The sequence below is a fragment of the Callorhinus ursinus genome, unplaced genomic scaffold, assembly GCF_003265705.2.
Source record: "Callorhinus ursinus isolate GAN/ISIS: 27379988/994484 unplaced genomic scaffold, GSC_fseal_2.0 scaffold8, whole genome shotgun sequence".
Classification (NCBI taxonomy): Eukaryota; Metazoa; Chordata; class Mammalia; order Carnivora; family Otariidae; genus Callorhinus; species Callorhinus ursinus.
Genome location: NW_027397070.1, coordinates 68,866,562 through 68,889,724, shown reverse-complemented (window position 1 = coordinate 68,889,724; position 23,163 = coordinate 68,866,562). Strand labels below are relative to the sequence as shown.

The window sequence follows — 23,163 nt, the reverse complement described above, 5'->3', positions numbered from 1 at the left end:
CGAGGGTGCGCAGCACATCCCGGACAGCAGAGGGCGTGCTGGAGCAGCACGAATAGTTAGCCACCTTCCAAGTTCTGAGATGCCCCAGGTGTCCTACCTTAGTGTAACCACAGCGCTCCTCCTCCACGTATGCGGGGTCAGGTCAGCACCAGAGACTCCCTCTGGGTCCCTCGTTAAGCCACTCTGCCTGTCTGTCACCCAGCTCTTTCCCTAGAGAGTGGGTTTTGCGTCCCCTGGAATCCAACCACTTCACCCTGTCACACCTTTCCCCCAAAGGGTACCCATCGCCTGAAGGGCTCCACTGCTTCACACATCACGTCATCATTCAACAAATGTAGTCTACCTCCTCCAAAAGTCCCACCACCACCCCTCCCCTGCAGCCCAATCTAGGCAGGTAACACCTTCCATACACAAAGCCATCCTCTAAATAAAACTTATATAATGGACTAATTATAAACTAGCAGACTGTGCTCTGCAGACAACTTGACGTTTCTGTCCTCTAAATACTTAGCCTGGTCCTGCTCAGACATCTCACCTGTACACAGCGCCACACCCCACAGCATGCCACTCCTTCCTGTCACAGGGAGCCCACCAGGTCCCCCCCACCAGGGGTTCTGTCTGTGCTCAGCCGCTAAGATGGATCCCCACCCACCTAGCTGTCTGCAGCACTTGACTCAAAAGAGAGGCCAATGGCCAGAATTTAAAAGAGGTCTATGGTGGGGCGCCTCGGTGGCTCAGCCAGTTAAGCATCCGACTTGATTTCGGCTCGGGTCCTGATCTCAGGATTGTGAAATCGAGCCCTGTGTCAGGCTCTGCGTTCAGCGAGGAGTCTGCTTGAGATCTTCCCCCTCCCCTCCTCTCATGCAAGCTCTCTCTCTCCCTCTCTCTCAAATAAATAAATAAAATAAATCTTTAAAAAAAAAAAAAAGAGGTCTACAGCAAAACATCAGAGAGCAGGAGGATGGGGGCCCATTAGCCCACTTCCCTAACAAGGAAAGGCAGCAGGGACGGAATGAACGCAGGAGGGTGGGTGATAAGGCTCCGGACACCACCGGCCTCGTGTACATTTCATTGGTTTAATCAGCACGGATGGGCTACTCACCAAGCCCCACAGCAGGCGCCAGGAACAGTCAGCCACGGCCTGCGTTCACCATGCTGACACGCAGTGGGAGAGACAGACCACAATCAGGCGAAATACAGGCTGTCAGGTCCTAAGAAATCCTACGGAGAAAAGTAAAACAGAGGAGAGGAGAGGTGGCGGTCAGCTTGGTTGCGGTTTCGCGGGGACCCGAGACAAAAGGTGAGGTGTGAGCACTGCCGGGGAGGAGGGGAGGAAGCAGACGTGGGGAGAAGCCCTGGAGAAGGAAGCCAACAAAACTAACCAAATGGGGCCAGAGAGGAGGCGGCAAGGGAGACTCAAGGAAAACGGGCAAAAAATGGAGAAGAGTGGGAGCACCTAGGAACAATGGTAACCTCAGGGGGAAGAGTGCTGCCTTTCATGTTTCTAAGGCAAATGGGGCGGGGAGGAAAATTTTTCACGGTGGGGGCGGGGATCCAACCAAGAGGAAGAGGTAAGGGCGCCGCAGACACGAGCGACAGTACGAGGGAGTGGCCCTGCGGGTCACCAGCAGGTCAGCTCCACGACGACAGGACCTCCCGTGTTTTGTTCACTGTTTGATCCCCAGCGTCTAGAAATATTTGTGAAATGCAGCCTGGGGGGAGGGGAGGGCACAGAGAAAGTAAAAGAAATAGAATATTCTCATTCAGCAAACACGTCCTGATCACCTACTCTGTGCCAAGCCTTATGCTGGGTCTGCTGTGCACAGAGATTAAACACAAAACACGGATCCTGCGCCGCAGACCACAGACTGAGGAAGACAACAAGGAAGAGACGACCAGGGATGGGTTTTGAAGGATGAATAGAAGTTAGCCGAGCTGTCAAGAGCTGGAGGTAGGGCGGGCCCAGAGCTCTGCGCGTCCGAAGGCATTGGCGAGGAAGGACGGGCGAAGGACGGTGAATGGCCGGCGCTGAGGGGCTCGGAGCGCTCGGGCCGCCCCGCCGCCGCCGCCGCCCGGTCCCAGCCCCCTCCCGCCCACGGGCCCGCCGCTCACCACACGCACCGGAAGCGCTCGGTACTGCCGGAGGCCGTCCGGTCTGCGCTCCGCACCCTAGGTGCGTTCCACTGGTTCCGGGGCCTCCAACCAATCATCCGCGGCCTCCGCCCCGCCCCCACGCGAACAGCCAATGATGGGGTAGCCGGGCCGGAAGTTGTTCCGGACGGAGGGAGTTTCCACGGACGCCCAGGAGGCCGCCCGTAGCTGAGCCGGCGGCGCTGAGGGGCCCGGCGGGGCCGGTAAGTGAGGGGATGAGGGAGGGCGGGAGGCCGGGGCGGCGCCGGATGACCTGGCTCTTCCGCCGCCGCCTCCAGGCGAGGGCCCGGAGTATCCTCCTCAGAGCCCGGCTCGCTGCCCGCCGGGTCCTGGCACCACGAGGGGCGTGGAGGCTGTCACGGCGCCCCTCGCCCCCTTCCTCCGAGCGCCCGCGTCCCCGTCTGTCGCCCACTCCCGCCGGCACCGACCCTTCCTCGTCCCCGCCCTCTTCCCCTCCCCCCAGGCGAGAGGCCCCCACCTTGAACGAGTGTGTGCCACGTGCTGGGGGCTTTGCCTCTAGTTTCGCACTCGGTCCCCTCCGCGGTAAAGTTAGGAGGTTTCTTTATGCCCATTTCACAGATGAGGAACCTGAGGAGGAAGCAGAGAGGTAATGGCCCTTGCCCAAGGTCTTGACACGAGAAAATGCCCAAGCTGGCATTGAAAGCTAGGTCCGTCCGACCCCAGGACGCCTGCTCCTTCCCCTGCATTGCGCTGCGGGGAATTCACAGTCGCCTTTCTGCCTTCCCACGACCACCCATGAACAGAGGGTGGGGAACGGGAAGAGGGCGGAGAGCTTACGCGGAGGCCAGTCTGGGGTACGGGGTGGCTGATGCAACGACCGGCTAACGGCTCGGTCTCCACCCGTACCCCCCACCCCCAGCCCTGATTGGACAGCCTCACCAAGGAGGCTGGTCAAGAATCTCAAAGTGTTTCTGAGAAACTAAGTAATTTAGAAAAAACCCCTACGTGCAGATAGCTGAAGAGTAGGGTAAACAGGAAAAAGGGGAGAAGACCTTTTTGTAAAACAGAAACTGAAAGAAACAGGGGAAGACTATAAAAGAAGACCTCTGGCTGCTCGGGGCAGTCTCAGCCACCCAGCTGCCCAGCGTGACCAGTGGCCACGTCTGCCGTGCCTCCCACATCCTGGGTATGTATTACCATCTTCACAAGGCCTGGAGCTCATTGGAGTTTTCGCCAGCCTTTGACCAAAGCGCCGAAAACCTTGGTTTGGGGGGCAAGGGGTTGTGTCTCAGAATTAGGCTATCCTGCATTGTATTGCATCCCGCTGACCCGAAGCTCAGGTGATTCACAGCTTCCAAAGGGAACGGAGATACTCGGTGAGCAGTTGCCTGTTTGGCCTTACAGCTCGTCTTGCAGCACCTCCGCATCGGCCCTCACGCGCGGTTTTCACTGATGAGGCCTCCTTATGTGCTCAGCATCCTCACGTGTTAGCTTTCTCGTTGTCATACGCAAGAGTATCTTATGCCTGGCTTCATAGAAATTCATGTCTTTTTCGCCTTTTAAGGTAACATGCATTTTGTTATTTGAAGGGAAAAATAACCTTTCTTTTCAGTGTTTAACAAAGAGAAGGTGGACATAACCTGTCCCAAGGTTTGAAGTGTTAAAGGACTGCTTGCTCCACAGAGGTCGTTTTCTTGTCCTCTGGGGACTTGACCATCCAAAGATGTTGTCACACACACTCTGGGGCCTGGGCGTGAGAGATGGTATCCCACCTCCTGGTGGTACTCCAGGCATCCAGAAACAGTGCTCTTCCCGGCTGCTCTAGGATTGGCTGTTTATGCCCCCTTTCCCCAAATCGTAGACCAGTGTATTCTGATCTGTGAGATGATTTCAGGATGGCCCAAGTCACTGTCATGTTCTGGTAAAGGGTTCTATAATTCTTTCTCTTCCCCATCCCAAAACCACCCAGTTTCTTCAAGTACCTGTTATGCTTTTCCAGAACAATGAAACGTTTCAAAATGAGCACAAGATTCAAGATCTTTAAAAACAGGAATTGAGAATTAATTTTTAAGAGCCTTTTAGCTTTCTCTTTAAAGGTGCATTAGGATCTGCCACGGACTATGAAGTTTTGCTCTAACTCCCAATACTTTTTTCAGAGGAGATGATAGTTAACTCCATAGATTACAGCTTTGTTTCTTTGTTTTAGGTTTTCTATTTGTTAAATAGATAAAACAACTCTCCTAACAAAGATTCAAAGCTCTATTTGCCCTTTATGCGGTAAACACTAAGACAGTCGTCCACAGAGTTTTGGCATCTCAGACCCCTTTGGAAAAGTAACCTGGATATTCTGCTTAGAACCATGTACATACCAGTGTGTATGCAGACTGTTGATGTCATTTCAGACATGCTGAACTCTGGGTTAAAAACTTCTGAAGTTAAATTTCATTCTAAAAGTTAAAGAAATGAAGGAGCATGTCGACTACACGCAAGGAAAAAGAGCAGACACACGAAATGGGGGTAAATGGATGGGTGTGTGAACTAAGAGATTCTGTTACGTTTTCCTGTCTTTTTTTTTTTTTTTAAGATTTTATTTATTTATTTGACGGAGAGACACAGCGAGAGAGGGAACAGAAGCAGGGGGAAGGGGAAAGGGAGAAGCAGTCTCCCCCTGAGCAGGGAGGCCGACGCAGGGCTTGATCCCAGGACGCCGAGATCATGACCCAAGCTGAAGGCAGATGCTTAACCATCTGAGCCACCCAGGCGCCCCTGTTTTCTTGTCTTTCAAGAGGTTGCATCACACACACATACACACACAAACACAAAATTTATCATGTGGGTGGTTCCCATGCAATGTTTGCCTCATGATCATGAGAGTGGGGAGACCTTACCTGCTGTTCCCTCATCAGATTTAGCTCCCATGTGCTTTCAACAGAATTCTGCTTTGGGAAAACGTATTTTTCCCTACAACATGGACCCTAGGTGCAGGCCCCATTCGTCTAGCTGGTCCTCTACAGTTACCGGCTCCACTGCAGGGGGAGATTATCTGTCCAGGGCATACCCAGTTATTCTACCTGGTCCTTTCTTTAAAAAATTTTTAAGGCTAATGCTTTTGGTCCTACTCGCAGACTTCAGAACCTTACTGCTGTCACCCATTGCCTTCTATGGCAGATACTACACTTTTAACGACAGGGATAAACCCAAGGGAGTTCCAAAGAGAGTGACCAAGATGGTAGGCAGATGTTAGCAGTGGGTAAAAAAACTAGACTTGGGGTGTGAGACCTGGAGAAAGCACCATGTGGCCAGCCTGGCCCTCCCCAAATCCCAGCAGGCTCAGCACAGTGGCAAGATGCTAAAAATGAGGCTGTGTAAAGTCCACATGGGGGAAATCTACCTTAAACTGGAATAAGCACTTGCAAAGATAACATGAGAGGATATAAACTTTAGGGGGAATATTGAACTGGGTGACTTATGAGATTGATTAATTCAGTAAATGTTGATAAACTGCTGTGTACCAGGCGTTAGAAGCACATAAAAGAGTAAAACCCAGTGTTTGCTTTCATTGTCTGGTGGAGAAGACATGAATAACTAAATGCCACATGAGTGCTGTCATCAAGTTAGTAACAGAATGCCCAGGGACCACCAACGACCCAGCCATCAGCTTGGCCACAGAGGTGCAGGAGCCAGGAAAGGCTGCAGAGAAGAGCTGAGGTCTGAATTAGTAAGATAACCTGCAGTGCTCAAGCAGCAAAGAGAGTATCACATTCCGGGCGGGGGCGGGCGGCAGCTGGAATGCTGAGGGAACACAGGGTTTCGGAGGACTTTAGGGTCGGATCCTGGCTTAGCTCCTCTGGCGGTGGGACCTCAGGGCAGTTCTGACTTACCTGAGCCATTACCCCTCATCTGCTAATGCAGAGCATATACCAAGCCATCCAACTTTGAAGGTTGGACAAATTTGGGGTCGTGTGTAAAGGAGCTGGATGTGATGTCTGATCATTTGTGGCTAGAAGTAATTTTCATCCTTTGATTGTAATTTGATACGGGCCTGAGTGTTTCTCCTCTCCTGTGCTAGTCAGAGGTTCTTCCGCATTCCTTCTTGCAGGCCTTCTTCTTAAACTGTTAGCTTTGTTATCTGAAGCAGTTATTTCACCCAACTTCCCTTTTCTGGGAATTGAGGTGATTCTCAGCCAGAAGGAAAAAGAAACTTTACTGTCTCATCCTGGTTTCAGTATTATGCTCTCATTGATTTATGTGAAGATAAGCCTAGTTAAAATTTACATCCTTCTTAAACATTTAACAAAATAATAAATATAAAATAATACATTTAACAAAATAAATAAACATTTAACAAAATAATAAAAATAAAGTACCCCAGTGTAGCTCACTTGGTGGAACATGCGACTCTTGATCTCAGAGTTCTAAGTTCGAGCCCATGTTGGGGCTAGTGTTTAACTTAAAAAAAAATGACCCCTCAGGTTTGGGGTTTGGGTTCAAAAAGTTAATAGAAAAAATTTAAATAATTAAAGACATAATAGTCACATATTGAACCTCTCCTGTGAGGCCAGTGCTGTGCTGGGCTGGTTATTTACCTGAACCGTCATGCTCCATCCACACAGCAATCCTGCAGGTAGTGTTACTGTCGGCCCCACGTTACAGTTGAGAGGCTGAGACTCCTCACAGTTAAGTAACGTGTAGGACGGTATTCGAGAGAGCGTAAGCTGTAGCTGCCTAAGTTTGTATCCCACCCCTTTCACTTGCGTTATCTCGGGGAAGTTCTGTAACCTGTCTGTGCCTCAGTTTGCTCATCTATGAAATGGAGATAACAGATCTCTCTCACAGGATTGCTGTGAGGCTTCAGTGAACGGATGTGTATAAGGTGTTCAGAAAAATCGCAGGTGTGGAGGTGCTGGGGGTTGGCTGCCCTGGCCCAGCCCATTGTCATTGTCCTCTCGTTCAGGGCCGAGCGGCAAGTTGTAAACGGAGCTGGGGTTCGGCCAAGACCTGGAACCCTGACAAATAATACTCATAATGGATTTATATCTTGCTTTACAGTTTACGGAATGCTGCCTTTTAGTTTTTCCTCATTTCTTCTCATAGCAGCCCTTGAGGTAGCTGAAGAGGTTCCTGATTGTGCCACTCTCTAGATGAGGAAGCTGACACTCAAAAAAGGGCAGTGACTGACCCAAGAGGGAGCTGACTGTGGTCATTCTCTGCACCAGGCAGCATCAGGTGGCCTGTCCTGTGTCCCACCTTCTTCAAGGTTAAAAATAACAACTAATACAAGGTGCAGGTGCACCTTTTTCAAAGGACTGCAGTGAAGTAAGACAGCATGTAGAATGGACAGGCTATATATCCTTCTTTTCCTCATTTGGATCCCAGAACAGATAGGCCCTACCCTCATCCTACATATGATCTTGTCCTTGACCCCAGACCTTGCTTAATCTGAGAACAGAGCAGCTGGCAACCAGACGAAGCCATTTGTTCAGTGACCTGTTGGCTGTGGCTGCAAGGGCGTGGGACTCATCCCCAGTACAATTAAGATAAAGAGTAAATTGCAGTTTGCTGAATGTTTTTAGTTCTGGTGAACTTCAGTTTGTTAAAGCACTTTGGTACTCTGTGCGCAAACAGGCGAGTCCTTCCTGGGTGCTGGGTACTAGGTGAGGCACACTTGGTCTTAGTTGGAGGAGTCCTGCCAGTGGTGAGTCCTAGCAGTTCCTTCAGTCCTCATCGCTGGCATCTCTTCATCCACTTTTCTCCTTTTTCATGGCCCCAAATTTCTGCTTATACTTTTATTAGTGTTATTTTATCCATGCCCTTTATTATAACTCCTCTCCCACCTTTTTGGAAAGACGAAGGACTAGGTAGAGCAGGAAAGGTAAAATAGTTACAGTGGCTCATTAATCAATCTCTCCCTCCTTCCCCATCCCCTTCTCCCCCTTCTCCCCCACAGTTTCAATCTGGACCACGGAGCAAATCTTCCAGCCTCCTAGCCAGCTGTAAACCTAGGTCCCAGAGATGGCAGACATGCCCAATGGTGAGCAGGGGTGTGCCTCCCCGCTGGAGCTGTTCAACAGCATAGCTGCTCAGGGGGAACTTGTGCGGTCCCTCAAAGCTGGAAAGGCATCGAAGGTATGTGATTTTGTTGGGTTCTCTACACGTGCGTCTGGGCCAAGCCTGGGGTCATGTTACCCAGAACAGACTGTTCCCAAGATTCTGTTCCCTCAATAACTGAAGTATTTTGGCTATAACTTTAAATTCATTTTCTCCTTTATTGATGCATGTGATATAAAGAAAAACCACTGGGGAAAAAAATAAAAAATAAAGAAAAGCCACTGAAATCCAGCAGTCGTCTACCTGCCTGTTCCCAGAAATGAACATTTCAGTCCTTTCAGCTGATTCACTCTCAGAATCACACTTTTATATTGCTCCTGTTGATAGTTAAGTTTGGGCCTTTAACTGTGGAAAATGAGGAGTTAACACTTCTGTCAACACTTCCCATCCCTCTGGTGTCCCATGCATGTCACAGTGTCAGCATCGACTGTTCTTCTGACTGCATAAATGCTACAGACAACTGACCCGTGGAGTAGAGTAGGAGTGTTTTTCCTTCCCTGCCCTGGAGTTGATACTTGTCTTGATTCCTTTCTGCTCCGCACTTTTGCATACTAATGGTAGTAGCTCTCCGGCCCTTCGCTGAGTCTCCCCCTGAGGCACTCATATCAGCCAGCCTGCAGTTCTTCTCCATGAGGTCTCTCCCGGCACTCCGCCTGCTCAGACTGCTGCCTCTCACCATCCGCACGGGCACCCTAGGCCCTCCCCTCGCCGCCCTGTTGGGTCTCTGTTTCCCCATCCTGTGTCTCACTCCTCTGTTTACTCTCTTGACAGAGCACATCCTCTAATGGTCTCGGAAAAAATTCGTGCTAAAGAAATAATTTGGGGGATCTTGCATGTCTGAAAGTATCTCTATGTAGTGTTTGATCGATAAGCAAGAAGTGATTTTCTCACAGAATTCAGAAGCCTGGGTCGCTGTGGAGAAGCCAGATGCCATTCCCTTGTTTTTTCTCCAGAAATTTGCAGGAAGGTCTCTTTGTTCCAGTGTTCTGAAATTTCTGGGGATGAGTACATCCTTTCTAACTAGAAACTTATGAGCCTTATGCTGAGAAATTCTTTTGTTTCTGATTTCTTCTCTCCTGTTTTCTCTATTTATAGATTTTTTTTCCCCCTGAAACTGGTCCTCTGCTTTTATTTTTTGACTTGTGCTTTCCATTTTGTTTTCTTCTTGTTGTTCTTTCAGGTATATTTCCTCAACCTCTTATGTTGCTTTGTTTGTTTTTTAGTTTGTTTGTTTTTTTTAAGTAAGCTCCTCACCCCACATGGGGCTCGAGCTCACAGCCCCGAGATCAAGAGTTCATTGGTCTCCCAACTGAGCCAGCCAGGTACCCCTTCCTCAATTCCTAACCCTCTAGTTGTTTTTCATTTATCCTATCATTTTTAATTTCTGTGAGCTCATTTGCTTTCTGAATGTTCCTTTCCTCATTGCACCCCATTCTCGTTTCCTAGGTACAGTAAGTATCCTTTTATCTCTGAGATCTTGATGATGATTTTCCTGATGTTCTCTGTGGGACAGAGAAGCTGGGCTGTGTGGCTATCCCTGACCTTCTGTGCTCCTGGTGCTTTGCGCCCACCTGCAGAGCGCCCCCAGGCTAGACACTTGTAACTTGACCTCCCTGGCACAGGACCTCTGCCTGGAGAGGGGGGCGGGGGCGGAGAGCCAAGCAGCTGCTTTTTAAATGGACTTTCTACCCGTCTTCCTGTTTCATAGCCAACATTCACCCTCACTTCCATGGATGCCCCAGCCCTGGGACTCCCCAGCTGCTTAATTCCAGTGTTTTCACGACATCCTTACCTTTGTTGTACTCGGTCCATGGCCAGTCATCTAGCAACTCTGCAGCTTCCGAAATCTTGTTGCCGGGGTCCTCTTTTCGTCGCCTTTGTCCTCGGGGGGGTTGTGCCTTTCTGAAAGGTCTCTCTGCTATTGCTGCGGGATGTTTCAAAAGTGTAATCCTTGCATCTGTATCTTTAATGCATATGAGCGCTGCCTTTCATTCTGCGATGCCTCCACCCTTAGGTCACTCAGCTGCCTCTTCACCATCACTTCCTCGTCCATCACTTCCAACCCCTGTTGTTTCCTTTTCAGAAGCCCCCCGGGTCCTCCCCAGATGGAGATCAACCATCTCCCACCCATCCTGGCAGTTTACTTTCTTTGGACCCCCAAATAAGCCATTACACATTAAATAGTACTGAAAGAAAGTGATGTCCCAAAAAAGGAGTTGGTTAATCACAAGAAGAGGTTTACACACCAGATAGGACTCAGTGGATGAAACTAAGTTGTTTTTTTAAAAATCTGAAGTAAATAAAGGAGCCAATGTTATTTGCTCTTTAAACCCATTTTTGGAAACTTGACAGTGGTATCTGTGTCAATGTAACATTTAAGTTTGAATAACATTTAATAAGTGTTTTTAGTTAGCAATTCTTAGTGATCTCCAGTTCCGTTCATTAGTAAACAAGCAGTACTTCACCCAGTTTAGAATTACTCTTCCAGGTGTGTTCTTTGATTTATGCAATCAGCTGACTCCTAACAAGAGAGATCAGAGGTTGCATGATGAAGTCAGAGTTAAACGATGAAAATTCAGAAGCAAATTTGACCCTGGAATGTGTTCTAACAGAAGCACCTGGTAGTTTAGGAATTCACCTTATGCAAAATACCCGAGCCACTCTGGGAACACCGGTACAGTGAGGGCACCGTAGGCTCTTTGTCCAGCTGTCTCGGCCGTGGTCCTCAGCGTTCTTTTCTGCTCCATGTACTAAGGGAATAAGACCCCCTGCTTTCAGTAACAGCTCACTAAAAAGCAGGGTGTCTCCTGGGGTCAGAATCTAGGGGCTCTGAGGAGAGACAGTGGTGAAGGGCATGAGCAGTTTGGGCAGGACTCAAGAAATGACACTGGATCACAGAGGTTAAGACAAAGCAAAGTCTTTTTTCTTTTTAGTTTACGTAAACTTTTTTTTTTAAGATTTTATTTATTTGAGACAGAACGAGCCTGAGAGAGGGAGATCATGGGCAGGGAGGAGGGGTAGAGGGAGAAGCAGACTCCCGCTGAGCAGGGAGCCCGATGCAGGACTCGATCCCGGGACCCTGGGATCGTGACCTGAGCCGAAGGCAGACGCTTAACTGACTGAGCCACCCCGGCGCCCAAGGTAAACTGTTTAAATTGAAGTGCACCATTTATTCAGAAAGATAGGGAGCTCATAATCAGCTTACTGTACTTTCACAAAATGACTACACCTGTGTAACCAGTGTCCAAATCGAGAAACAAGATGGCAGCACCCGGAAGCCATCCTCAGACACCTTCAGTCACTGCCTCTGCCCTTCACCCTATGTCTCCACCATAGATAGCTCTCCCTGTTTTGGAACTTTAGATAAAATCAGGTTGTACATAGTCTTTTTTTGTTTTTTCCTCCCCTGAGAACGTCACCTTTTAAATCCTGTTTCAGTGTGCTGGTCCATGTTAGATTGAGAACAAGAAAATAGACAAGGCAAGCTTGCCTGTCCATTTAAATCTCATTCTAGACTACACACAGTTCTCGAGCAGGGGCACTGGTTAAATGTTTGACTTTCAAAGAGCCTCCTAGTTGCAAGCAGAGTTAGACCAGATAGAGTATGAAATGTCAACATAGCCAGTGATAAAAGGGTATTGACTAAAGTGTACTTCAAAGCAGGGTAATTGTTTCCATGGATAATTCAACAAATCATGCTTGCTAAACATTTATTTTGTTGCACTGAGCTTAGGCACTGCAGGAATTAGATGAGTAAAACACACTTACCTATCCCACCTGGGCAAATATCCTATCTCTTATAGGAGGTATATCCACAGAGTTATTGAGCCCACAATTCTAATTCATTGTAATAACAAAATCCAGGTAGTTTCAGAGTGTGAAACACAAATCTGTGTCTGCAGAAGCACCCCACGGTGACAGTTCCCTGTGGCTCAGGGGCCATACCTGACACAGCAGTTCCCTCCGAATGGAGGTTGGTGATGTGTCTCTCCACTTAGGAAGCCCACTTCGTAGAACGTGATGTGTATACTCTAGACGGGAATGTTTGTACTTCCTTTGGCAAGCAAATTGGCCTGTGTATATTCTTTGTTTGTGATCTGATCCAGCAAGGCCAATTACAGGAGCAGAGCTTTGTGGTATAGCATGACTAATCTGCCTAATGAGGCCTGCTCTTCCAGAGGCCAGCCTTCAGGGATGGCTCGTGTGGGCTTCTGGAGCAGGAGGTCTCTCTACCAGATTTCCAGAGTACCCAAGGATATATTTTTACATTTGTTTTTCTTATGCTTATTTTTAAACACTCAGTATGCAAACACTTTGGACAGCTTGATAAGACTCCAAAATACAGTAATACCACTATTTCCCACTGCATCCCTCCTTAATTTAGGACTTGAAAGCCTGTGTTTTTCCTTGCCTTTATCTGCTTCCCTGATGTCTAGAGTTGCTGTTACTGTCCTCAGTGGCATTATTTAAGCTTCCACAAATACTCATCTCAACTGTGAAGAACGTAAAAACAAGGTCCAACATAGAATTGCTTATACTCAGTTCAGGGAGCTTGTCACACACGTTCTCTGGCATCAGTAGCATTTGAGAAATCTTCAGCACGTTCACTGTGTCATAAATAACAGTGTGTATCATGTCCATTTGTTCCATAGTGTTTGTGGTAGTAATCCATAAGACTAGAACAGCATAATAAATAAAAGACATTCAGGCCCACGACTTGCTATGCGTCATGGGCAAGCTCCTTCGCCTCTGAGTCTCAGAGTCTTCAGCTGGAACAGCACAGTGACAGTGGTGCCTGCCTCCAAGGGGTGTTGTGAGGCTAAGGAAGGAACGTGTGTGAGGGCATTTAGCACGGTGCCTGCCACGTGTCAGCAGTCACATTCAGCAAAACGTTAGCTACGGTGGTATTTTTAGCCTTCATCCTCATTTCCTTCGTCCAGGATGAAATCGATTCTGCAGTAAAGATGTTATTATCATTGAAAATGAGCTACAAAGCCGCTGTGGGGGAGGACTACAAGGCCGACTGCCCTCCAGGGAACCCGGCACTTGGGAGCAACAGTGGCCTGGATGCCGCAGAAGCTGAGGAGGATTTTGTGGACCCGTGGACAGTACAGACGAGCAGTGCCAAGGGCATCGACTATGACAAGCTCATTGGTATGTCCTGGGAGAAGCCCCACCTTACACAAGTGATTCCCTTGAGTTGATCCCATTGGTGTTTATTTTATTTTGAATTATAAACCCAGTCAAACTTCAATGCCAAGAAAAAAAAATAGATCCTAAAATTTTTTGGTCATGCAATACATTCCCAAAGGATTCTTTTTAACTAGAATAATGATGTAAAACTTATTTCGAAATAACGATCTATAGTAGATAGCTTAGTAGAAGCTTTTTCCCTTTTTTTGAGCAATTCAGAACTTGAGGAAAGGTCTGTTAGAGTGGCATCTTTGCAGTCATTTAAATCACCTCTCACTTAATGGTTAAAGTCAAGAATGGATTACCTAAGAGATTGTAGTGATAGTGATTGTAGAGCTAAAAAGCTAGAAGTCACCTTAAGAAGGATGACTCCTCACAGGGGGCAGGTGGCCACTGGCAAGCCCCTCCTCATGGGGCTTCCTGTTCAGGGAATCCTTACTCTGAGATCACTGGTAATCACCAGTGAAGAGGCATTGCTGAAATGTTTTTATCAAAGTCAAAAGCCATTTTCCATAATTTAAGTATAGACCATCACTGAGGGAAAATTTGTTTGAAGATATGTTAATTCAATGCAGCAGTTAAAGAATATTAAAATTACAGTGTCATTGTGCACAGATCATACCTTAATAAGCAACTGGGGGAGGGGAGGTGTGAAAAGTTGCTAGCCAGCCTGAATTCTGGATATGTTTCCAGTCAGAATCCAGTCCCAGACAAAACAGTGTTTTATTCTGTAATTAGTTTCCTGTTTGCTGGTTGTGATCTCAACTGTCCTTGTGAAAGAAGTATGACTTTGGGTTGAGAGAAGGGACTGGGAGCAGAGGCCTAAAGAGTCTGGGTTCGTTAAGAGTGTACACAATACACTAGTCTTTCCCCTTCAGTAATATCTGGTCGCCGAACCTCACACCACCTAAGGTGGCCATATCTCCTTTGTTCCAATTTTTTTTTTCCCAGTTCGGTTCGGAAGCAGTAAAATCGACAAGGAGCTGGTAAACCGGATAGAGAGAGCCACGGGCCAGAAACCACACCGCTTCCTGCGCAGAGGCATCTTCTTCTCACACAGGTCAGAGGCTTCCTGCCCTCCTCTCCTTTGAATTCCAGACATGATTAGGACACTCTTCCCTCAAGCTGCCTGCTCCTGGGGGGACAGTGCTAGCCAATCATCTGAAGACTGGCGTCCACCTTCTGTCCATAACTGGTTGTGGGTTCATGCCCTGTCCCTTCACCCACGGCCTTTACTTTATTCATTTATGAACTGTTCACTTCACAAAGTGGAGGTCCCATCCACAGCAGATGAGATTCATGCCAGATTATGTGCTATAAATCATAAAATGTCATAAAGACAAAAGAGATGAATATGTCCAAGTTTAACATTTCCCACGCGATAAGCAGTGGCTTCCTGAAGTTCTTTGCCCTGTTCCTGCTATTGTCCTGGCCCGCTCATAAATCCTATCATCAGAAGAGAAACTAACAGAGTGTACCTGGAAGAAACTATCCCTACCCTAGACTATAAATTCCATGCAGATAATAATCAGAAAACGGGCAGGTTCCAAAAGTGTTCTCGCCTCACCCACCCCACCATTTAGCCCATTATATGGTCCATGGTAGGGTTGTTCTGTTCTGCTTGCTCTGCACGGTTACGGGAGAGCACACACAGGACAGAACTCGGCAGCCTGCCAAAACACTTCAAATTCCGTGTACAGAAAACTCCAGACCCTGCTCAGCCCTCTTTCTGGACAGAATATAGTCAAAGTTTTTTATCTTGATTAAGATTTAATTTACGTTTTTAAAGTATACAATTCACATTTTTTAGGTGGTCTTTAATATGTTCATATGGTTGTGCAACCATTACCACCACTGTCTAATTCCAGAACACTCACACTACCCCAGGGAGAAACTCCTGTCCCCATGAGCAGTCACTCCCCGATACCCTCTCCACGCACCACCACCACTGGCAACCATCATGTTTTCAAGGTTCCACCGTGTGGTGGCGTGTGTTCGTACTACCCTCCCTTTTATACCTGAATAGTGTTCCAATGAATAGATGGCACCCCACTTTTTGTTTATCCATTCACCAGTTGCTGGGCATTTGGGTTATTTTCACTTTTTGGTTCTCAGTAATGCTGCTCTGAACATTTGTGTACAAGTTTCTGTGTGGACATGTGTTTTCATTTCTCTTGGTGGGAACAGAATTGCTGCATCATAAGGTAGCTCTAGAATTTTCTGAGGAAATGCCAAACAGCTGTCCACGGTGACTGTCATTTTGCATCTCCACCAACAATGCACAGACAAGAAGGGTCCCAGGTCACACCCTCACCAACACTTACTATTTCCTACTTTGTGTTTGTTTTTTATAGCCATTCTAGTAGGTATGACTTGGTTATTCATTGTGTTTTTTAAATTCTTTTTTTTTAATTTTATTTATTTATTTGAGAGAGAGAATGAAAGAGAGAGAGAGAGAGCATGAGAGGGGGAAGGGTCAGAGGGAGAAGCAGACTCCCTGCTGAGCAGGGAGCCCGATGTGGGACTCGATCCCGGGACTCCAGGATCATGACCTGAGCCGAAGGCAGTGGCTTAACCAACTGAGCCACCCAGGCGGCCCCTCATTGTATCTTGATTTATATTTCCCTAAGACTCATGCCATTGAACATCTTTTCAAGTGCTCATTGGTTACTTTTATATATGCTTTATCCCCCCACCTGCCACCCCCCACCTTTTTTTTTTTTTTTTTTTTTTAAGATTTTACTTATTTGAGAGGGAGAGCGAGTGAGTGAGAGGGCACAAGCAGGGGGAGCGAGAAGCAGACTCCCCGCTGAGCAGGGAGCCCAAGGCGGGGCTCAATCCCAGGACCCTGGGACCACGACCCGAGCCGAAGGCAGCCACTCAGCCAACTAGGCCACCCGGGCACCCTGTGCCTGTTTTTTGTTTTTTTTATAGATTTATTTATTATTTGAGAGAGAAAGAGAGAGGGAGAGCAAACAGGTGGAGGGGCAGAGGGAAAGAGAGAGGGGGAGAGAGAATCTCAAGCAAACTCCCTGCTGAGCGTGGAGCCCAATGCAGGGCTCCATCCAGGACCCTCAGGTCATGACCTGAGCTGAAACCAAGAGTCAGACACTTAACTGACTGAGCCACTCAAGGGCAGGGCCCTCCTGCCTATTTTTATATATTCTTTGGTGGAAAATATCTATTCTGATCTTTTGCCTGCTTTTTAATTAAGTTGTTTGTCTTTTGGGGCACCTGGGTGGCTCAGTCGTTAAGCGTCTGCCTTCGACTCAGGTCATGATCCCAGGGTCCTGGGATCGAGCCCCGCATCGGGCTCCCTGCTCAGCGGGAAGCCTGCTTCTCCCTCTCCCACTCCCCCTGCTTGTGTTCCCTCTCTCGCTGTCTTTCTCTGTCAAATAAATAAATAAAATCTTAAAAAAAAAAAAGTTGTTTGTCTTTTCATTATTAAGTTATAATCATTCTTTATATGTTCACCAACCAGAAGCTCTCCAGACCACATCCTTTTGGTGTTTTATGGGGGCTTCATTACATAGGCATGATCATTAGTGATTAAGCTCAATCTCCTTTTGAGGGGATTGGGGCTGATAAGTACCAACCTCTAATTAGGGTTGGTTCCCCTGGCACCAAGTCTCCATCCTTAGGTTACTTAGGGACTTTCTAAAAGTCACCTTATTAACATAAACTCATGTGTGGTTGAAAGGGGCTTTGTTATATGAATGTCACATTTATACCTCTTATCACTTAGGAAATTCCATGGATTTTAGGAGCTCTGTGACAAAGACCAAATATATATTTCTTATTATAAATCACAATTATCTCACTACTCTATAGAAATACAACTGACTTTTGTCTGTTGATCTTATATCCTGCAGCTTTACTTCATTTATTAGCCCTAGTAGGTTTCTTTCTTTTTTTGAAGATTCTATAGAATTTTCTGTATGTAGAATCATGTCACCTAAGAATGAAGATAATTTTAACTCCTTCCTTTCCAATTTGGATTTCTTTTTTCTTGCCTAATTGCTCTGGCTGGAACTTCTAGTACAGCATTGAATAGGAGTGGTAAGAGTGGGCATCCTTGTCTTATTCCTGATCTAGGGGAAAGTCACTCTTCCACCATTAGCTATGGGTTTTCCATAAATGCCCTTCATTATGCTAAGGAAGTTTCCTTTTCTTCTTAGTTCATTGAGTATTTTGAGTATTTTTATCATGAAAGGTGTTGGATTTTGTCATAATCCTTTTCTTCATCTGTTGAGAGAATCATGTGGTTTTTGTCTTCTATTAATTTAATACCGTATGTCACATTGATGCATTTTTGTACGTTGAACCAACTTTGCATGCCTGGGACAAATCCCACTTGATCATGGTGTATCATCCTTTTTATATGTTGCTGGATTTGGTCTGTGAGTTGGCTGAGGATGTTTGTGTCTGTATTCATAAGGGTCTCTAGTTTTCTGTTGATGTCTTTGCTTGGGGTGTCAGGATAATCCTGGCCTCGGAATGCGTTTGCAATATTCCCTCTTCAATTTTTTTGGAAGGGTTTGTGAAGGGTTGTTAAAAAAAATTTTTTTTAAGATTATCCGTTACTTTTGGAGATGGAGAGAGCACGAGCCGGGGGGAGGAGCAGAGAGAGCGGGACAAGCAGATTCCCCGCTGAGCCTGACGAGGGACCCAACCCCAGGATCCCAAGGTCATGACCTGAGCCGGAATCAAGTCAGATGCTTAACCTCCTGTGCCACCCAGGCACCCCTGTTAATTGTTTTCTAATAATTGATAGAATTTGTCATGAAGCCATCTGGTTCCAGGCTTTTCTTTGTGGGTCATTTTTTGAATACCCCTTCAATTTCTTTGCTTGTTATAGATCCATTCAGATTTTCTGTTTCTTTTGGAGTGGGTTTGCTAGTTGTTTCTCTCCAGGAATTGGTCTTTTTCATCAAGGTTATCTAATACGCGGGCATATACTTGTTCGTAGTATTCCTTTGTAATCCTTTTTATCCCTGTAAAATCAGTAGTAATGTTCCTTTTTTCATTCTTGACTTTGGTAGAGTCTTCACTGTTTTTTTCCCTCTTGGTCACTTTAGCTCAAGTTTACCAATTTTGTTGATCTTAAATCAAAACTTTTTATCTTGGGGCGCCTGGATGACTCAGTTAAGCATCTGCCTTCGGCTCAGGTCATGTTCTCAGGGTCCTGGGATCCAGCCCCGCATCGGGCTCCCTGCTCCGCGGGGAATTTGCTTATCCCTCTCCCTCTGCCCCTACCCCTGCTCCATCTGTCTCACTCTCTCTTTCTCAAATACATAAAATCTTTAAAAAAAAAAAATGTTTTTTTATCTTAGCACTTTGCAGTTCTTGTTGCCCATGTGCCTTACTTTATTTACTTCAGTATAGTAACCCTGTAGGCTCTTGGCTTAGGGCGTCATAGGACTTGCAGCTTTTGGCCATTCTCAGATTTGAGAATGCCCCCCTGTCTAATTTTATCGTCTGTAGAGTAGGGAATTAGATGGGCTTTGAGTAGGCTCCCTCACCTGCTGGAAACCATCCTCACAAAGCTGAGCTCAGAGAGCGAGCCTCAGTCCATTCCCTGCACTGCTTGAGAGCACCTTGCCCCCAGGGCAGCGCATGGTGGGGCTCCCAGAGACTTGAAGAACAGCTCGTGGGACAGCTGCATTTTTTTCTTTCCTATAAACCCGTAAAAGTTTGATTTGGTTAATTCTGAGAACCAAAGAAGGGCTTTTTTCTTCCAAAATTAAGTTTTTTTTTTTTTATTCTTTCCTTATTTCAATAGCAGTGTATGATTGATCCCTGGAGGTTAAAAAAAAAAAAAAAAAAACTCAACGCAAAGAAACAATTCCCATAATCCCATGAGCCCAGAGGGGAGCACTTTTAGCCCTTGGTGTGGGGTATGAGGAGGAGTCCCTTTTTAGAATACTTGTGTGGGGTCTCCTACCAAGACCCCTGGAAAAGGGCCTCTTTTACTTTGGGACACTTTGTGGAGAAACAAAGAACATTTACACCCTAGAGTAGTGGTTTCACACCCTGGCGAACATTGCGGTCACTGAGGGAGCTTTTTAAAAATACAGATTCCCAGACATCACCCCAGACCCACTGAATCAGAGTCTGTGAAGGTGGGACCCAGGTAGATGGAATATGACCAGGCAATTCTGATACACAGCCAGGAAGGAGAACCCTTCATGTGCATCGTCCGTGGACCCCAGTCCTTGGGGAAGGCGGATGAGTCCGGAATGACTCCCAGCTGAAGACACTTGGTCCCAGCCCGGCTGAGGAAGCCCAAATGAGATTTTCAACTAGGGACTTCCCCTCCACACTCCCAGGAGGTCTTCCTCACTCCCGTCCCTGAGTCAGGACTGTGTGGAACCCTGCAGTCTCCCCAATCTGAGTCTCCAGAGTCTCGGGGCTGGGGGTTCTGACCAAGGGTTGTGTAGTGTTGGCTTGGTGTCATTCCCAGGAAAGGTGTAAAGCAGGTGGTGTGTGGACGTTGGTATTTGAAGTTTCCTAAGGGGTTCCATTGGCTGCCCAGCTGTATCCCTCTTTTATTCCAGACCTGCGTGTCTTATACTTTTAAAACAATTACAGGAGAAAGAAATCATGTCAGTAGAAGTTTCCTGTCGCTTTTCTCATGGGCACGAAGGGTAACAAACTCTAATCATTGTGTTGTGTTTTCTCTGTCTTCTCCAGGTGAGCAGTAGCGCCTTAGTGTTTGTCTCAGAAAATCACACCATTTCCTTTTCTCCTTTCTCCTTTAGAGATATGAACCAAATTCTTGATGCCTATGAAAATAAGAAGCCATTTTATCTATATACGGGCAGGGGCCCCTCTTCCGAAGCAATGCATGTAGGTCACCTCATCCCATTTATTTTCACAAAGTAAGTACTGAATCGTATGCCTTTTCTCCCTTTTATTAGCGAATCAGGAATGTTGCTTATAAACCATGTCAGAATGACAGGACAGTCCTAGTTTGTGTTTGTTAAACAACGTGTGAGGGGACTGGTGCCGTTGTGGCTTCTGTTCAGTCTGTTCCCAGTGTCACGTTACAAAGTGTGGCGTGATGGAGCGAGCCCAGCTTTGGAGTCAGCCAGCCCGTTTCCTCCGGTCCCTCTCCCCGTGACCGTAGCAGTCCCTCCCTGAGCCTTCGTTTACACGTCCTCTAAAACGATCACCAGCCTGCAAAATAGCAGCTCCACAGCATAAGGCTGTGTAACTGTGTAGACAAGAAAGGTTTGACATACACTCTCAGTAGGAACAGTGTGTTCGGATGCAGAACGGGGGATGGGATGGCAGCCTTCTTCCCATGCGTCTCCTAGGTGGCTGCAGGATGTATTCAACGTGCCGTTGGTCATCCAGATGACGGATGATGAGAAGTACCTGTGGAAAGACCTGACCCTGGACCAGGCCTACGGCTATGCCGTGGAAAACGCCAAGGACATCATTGCCTGCGGCTTTGACATCAACAAGACTTTCATCTTCTCTGACCTCGACTACATGGGGTAAGGAGAGGGTGCCCGGCTGCCTTCTAGAGAAGCAGATGGAGACAGCAGCTCCTCTCGGTCATGGCCAAGTTGGACACATCTAAAGTGGCCTTAAGATCTGGGGAATGTTTTCCTTCTTTTATGAAACGTCAGGATATGGTTTCTTGGTCTCGCTCACCAGCTGAGGCTTCCATCCCCAGCTTGAGACAGAATTGTAGTTTCTCTCCAAGGACACTTTGCCGGGTTAGGGTCTTTCTCTTTCTTGGTGTGCCTTTTTCCTCGAAGAGAAAAGACTCGTACACGGTCCCCTCATGGTCCAGTTCTTTCAGAAAAACTGCATGTGGAAAATCCTTGTATTGAAACTCTTTTTTCCAGATTTTATTTATTTGTCAGAGAGAGAAATAGTGAGCATAAGCAGGGGGGGAATGGCAGGCACAGGGAGAAGCAGGCTTCCCACTGAGCAGGGAGCCCGATGCGGACTCGATCCCAGGACCCTGAGATCATGACCAGAGCCGAAGGCAGACACTTAACCAACTGAGCCACCCAGGTGCCCCTGAATTGAAACTTCTGAGGTCTTCTTCATCCCAAATGACTACCAAGAACTGGGTTAGAAAAATAAGACTCTGTCAAGTGTCCCAGTAAGAAATACTCAGCAAGCACTTCCTGAGCACCTGAGATGCAGTGCTCCCCCCAAGGCACTGGCAGTCCCCAAGGAATGGAAGGGGTGTGGCCCCTGTCCCTGAGGGCTCGTTATATTAGCCCAGGACAGGATGTGGTAGAAGCACAGGATGGACTGTGTTCACACTGAGTGCAGAGATGCTTGCTTATTACCATTTCCCCAGAATGTCCCCTTAGAGGACTGCCTCCGAGTGGTGACTTTATATCCACAGAAATAGTTGCCTTGATAAGAAGTCTGGCTTTTCTCCCAACTAGTAAATGAATTCATAACTTTCTGATTTTACCTATGAGATTTTTAAAATCACTTCTCTGTGGGCATAGAGGCATTGTGGTGTCCTTGAGGAAACAGCTTTGAAGGAAGGAAACAGACCTGGGTTCGAGCCCTGGCACCTCTGTTTAATGGTCATGAGTCTCAGCAAGCCTGGTCCACGAAATAGGGTTACATGAGACTTTAGGTGTCACCATTATTATAATTTTCACAGTGCTTTATTTTATACCTCTTCCCCTCATTCCTTAAAAGGACCTGATTCACCTGCTTGAGCGCTTAGCCACACCCTGCGTCCTGCTGCTCTTCTTAGGGCCAGGCCGGGGTGGCAGCTGCCCAGTCACTGCGTCCTCAGGTGCTGCCTCTTGCCTCCCGTGGCAGCCCCTCACAGGCTCGGTCCCCCACCAGCCAGCACTCTCCGTAAAGCTCTCCTGTCACTCCCCAGCCCGTGCCTCTTCCACTCTGTCATCATCAGGATGAAGTGCTCACTTTCCATTTAGCTCACAGGCCCCTCAGTGATTTGGCCCGTGTTGCTCTCCAGCGTCAGTCACTGCCACCTCCAGCGAGGTGGAACACTCTGCAGTTCCACAGCCCCCAGAGTTCCCGCCCCTCCCCTGACCTTCCTGTCCCAGCGCAGAGGAGTCTGACGCCATCTCCAAACGCACGGGCAAGCATCACCTCTTCCTGGGAGCTGTCCCTCCCGTAGTCTGATTCAGATGTGCCTCCCAGCACCCCAGGCTCCACCTCGGCCGCATCTGGTACGGGGTGAGGGGTGGCCCTGTTCTGCTGGGTCAGTAAAACAAATAGTCACGGAGTGCTCTCCGTGGCTGATGCCCTCCTAGCCCCTGAGAACCCAGCAGTGACCCAAGCGGAGTCCCTGCCTCGCTGGACCGAGGTGCTGGTGGGGCAGAAGCAAACACCTCCTGTGTCCTCAAGGACGAACATGTGGTAGGCACATGAAGGGGGGTGAACTTTTGAACAGTGCACGTGAGGGGGCCACCGCATGCCCCACCCCTCTCGGCGCATTCGGAGAGAACGTGGGGCCCGAGGCGACTTGGCCAGCCTGTCTCTGCTGACCACACTTGGGCGTCCTCCACCTGGCTCAGAGGAACTTCCTTTTTCTTCGTGAACTCGAGGTAGACCTGAAAACCCACACAACGTATAACTCAAAGGGTCTGTGCTGCTGCTTCTCAGAAAGACCTCTTAGGTTGAACCTAAAGTCAGGAGAGAAGTTTTAAAAGTTAAACCCTGTTTTCAAATGTCATATTCCCTTTAAGAGTTTTGTTGTCTTTTAACAAATTGAGCTTTTTTTTTTCCCCCTTA

At 47.5% G+C, this 23,163-nt stretch overlaps 2 protein-coding genes across 15 annotated transcripts in view; one reads left to right on the top strand and one right to left on the bottom strand.

Moving 5' to 3' along the window:
- The window catches only part of WDR25 (WD repeat domain 25), a 137,769-nt gene extending 135,003 nt beyond the window's left edge, over positions 1-2,766 (bottom strand). For 2 of the 9 annotated variants that reach the window (XM_025869360.2, XM_025869359.2), the window contains exons 1-2: positions 2,630-2,735; positions 1,103-1,221 (exon numbers count right to left, since the gene is read on the bottom strand). The gene's annotated coding sequence lies outside the window, so the exon portion shown is untranslated. Of the gene's footprint in view, positions 1-1,102; positions 1,222-1,789; positions 2,070-2,112; positions 2,224-2,629 lie in introns of those variants that run through there. The other 7 variants (XM_025869356.2, XM_073895880.1, XM_025869357.2 and 4 more) reach the window with 7 other exon arrangements.
- WARS1 (tryptophanyl-tRNA synthetase 1) overlaps positions 2,242-23,163 on the top strand; it is a 31,335-nt gene continuing 10,413 nt past the window's right edge. For 3 of the 6 annotated variants that reach the window (XR_012379174.1, XM_073895882.1, XM_025869365.2), the window contains exons 1-6: positions 3,108-3,298; positions 8,060-8,238; positions 13,161-13,374; positions 14,365-14,473; positions 20,175-20,294; positions 20,733-20,915. Coding sequence is in view for 5 of the 6 variants with exons in the window: in XM_073895882.1 (XP_073751983.1) it covers positions 8,125-8,238; positions 13,161-13,374; positions 14,365-14,473; positions 20,175-20,294; positions 20,733-20,915 (740 nt within the window). In the remaining variant the exon portion in view is untranslated. Of the gene's footprint in view, positions 2,355-3,107; positions 3,299-3,538; positions 3,677-4,514; positions 4,630-8,059; positions 8,239-13,160; positions 13,375-14,364; positions 14,474-20,174; positions 20,295-20,732; positions 20,916-23,163 lie in introns of those variants that run through there. The other 3 variants (XM_073895884.1, XM_073895883.1, XM_073895885.1) reach the window with 3 other exon arrangements.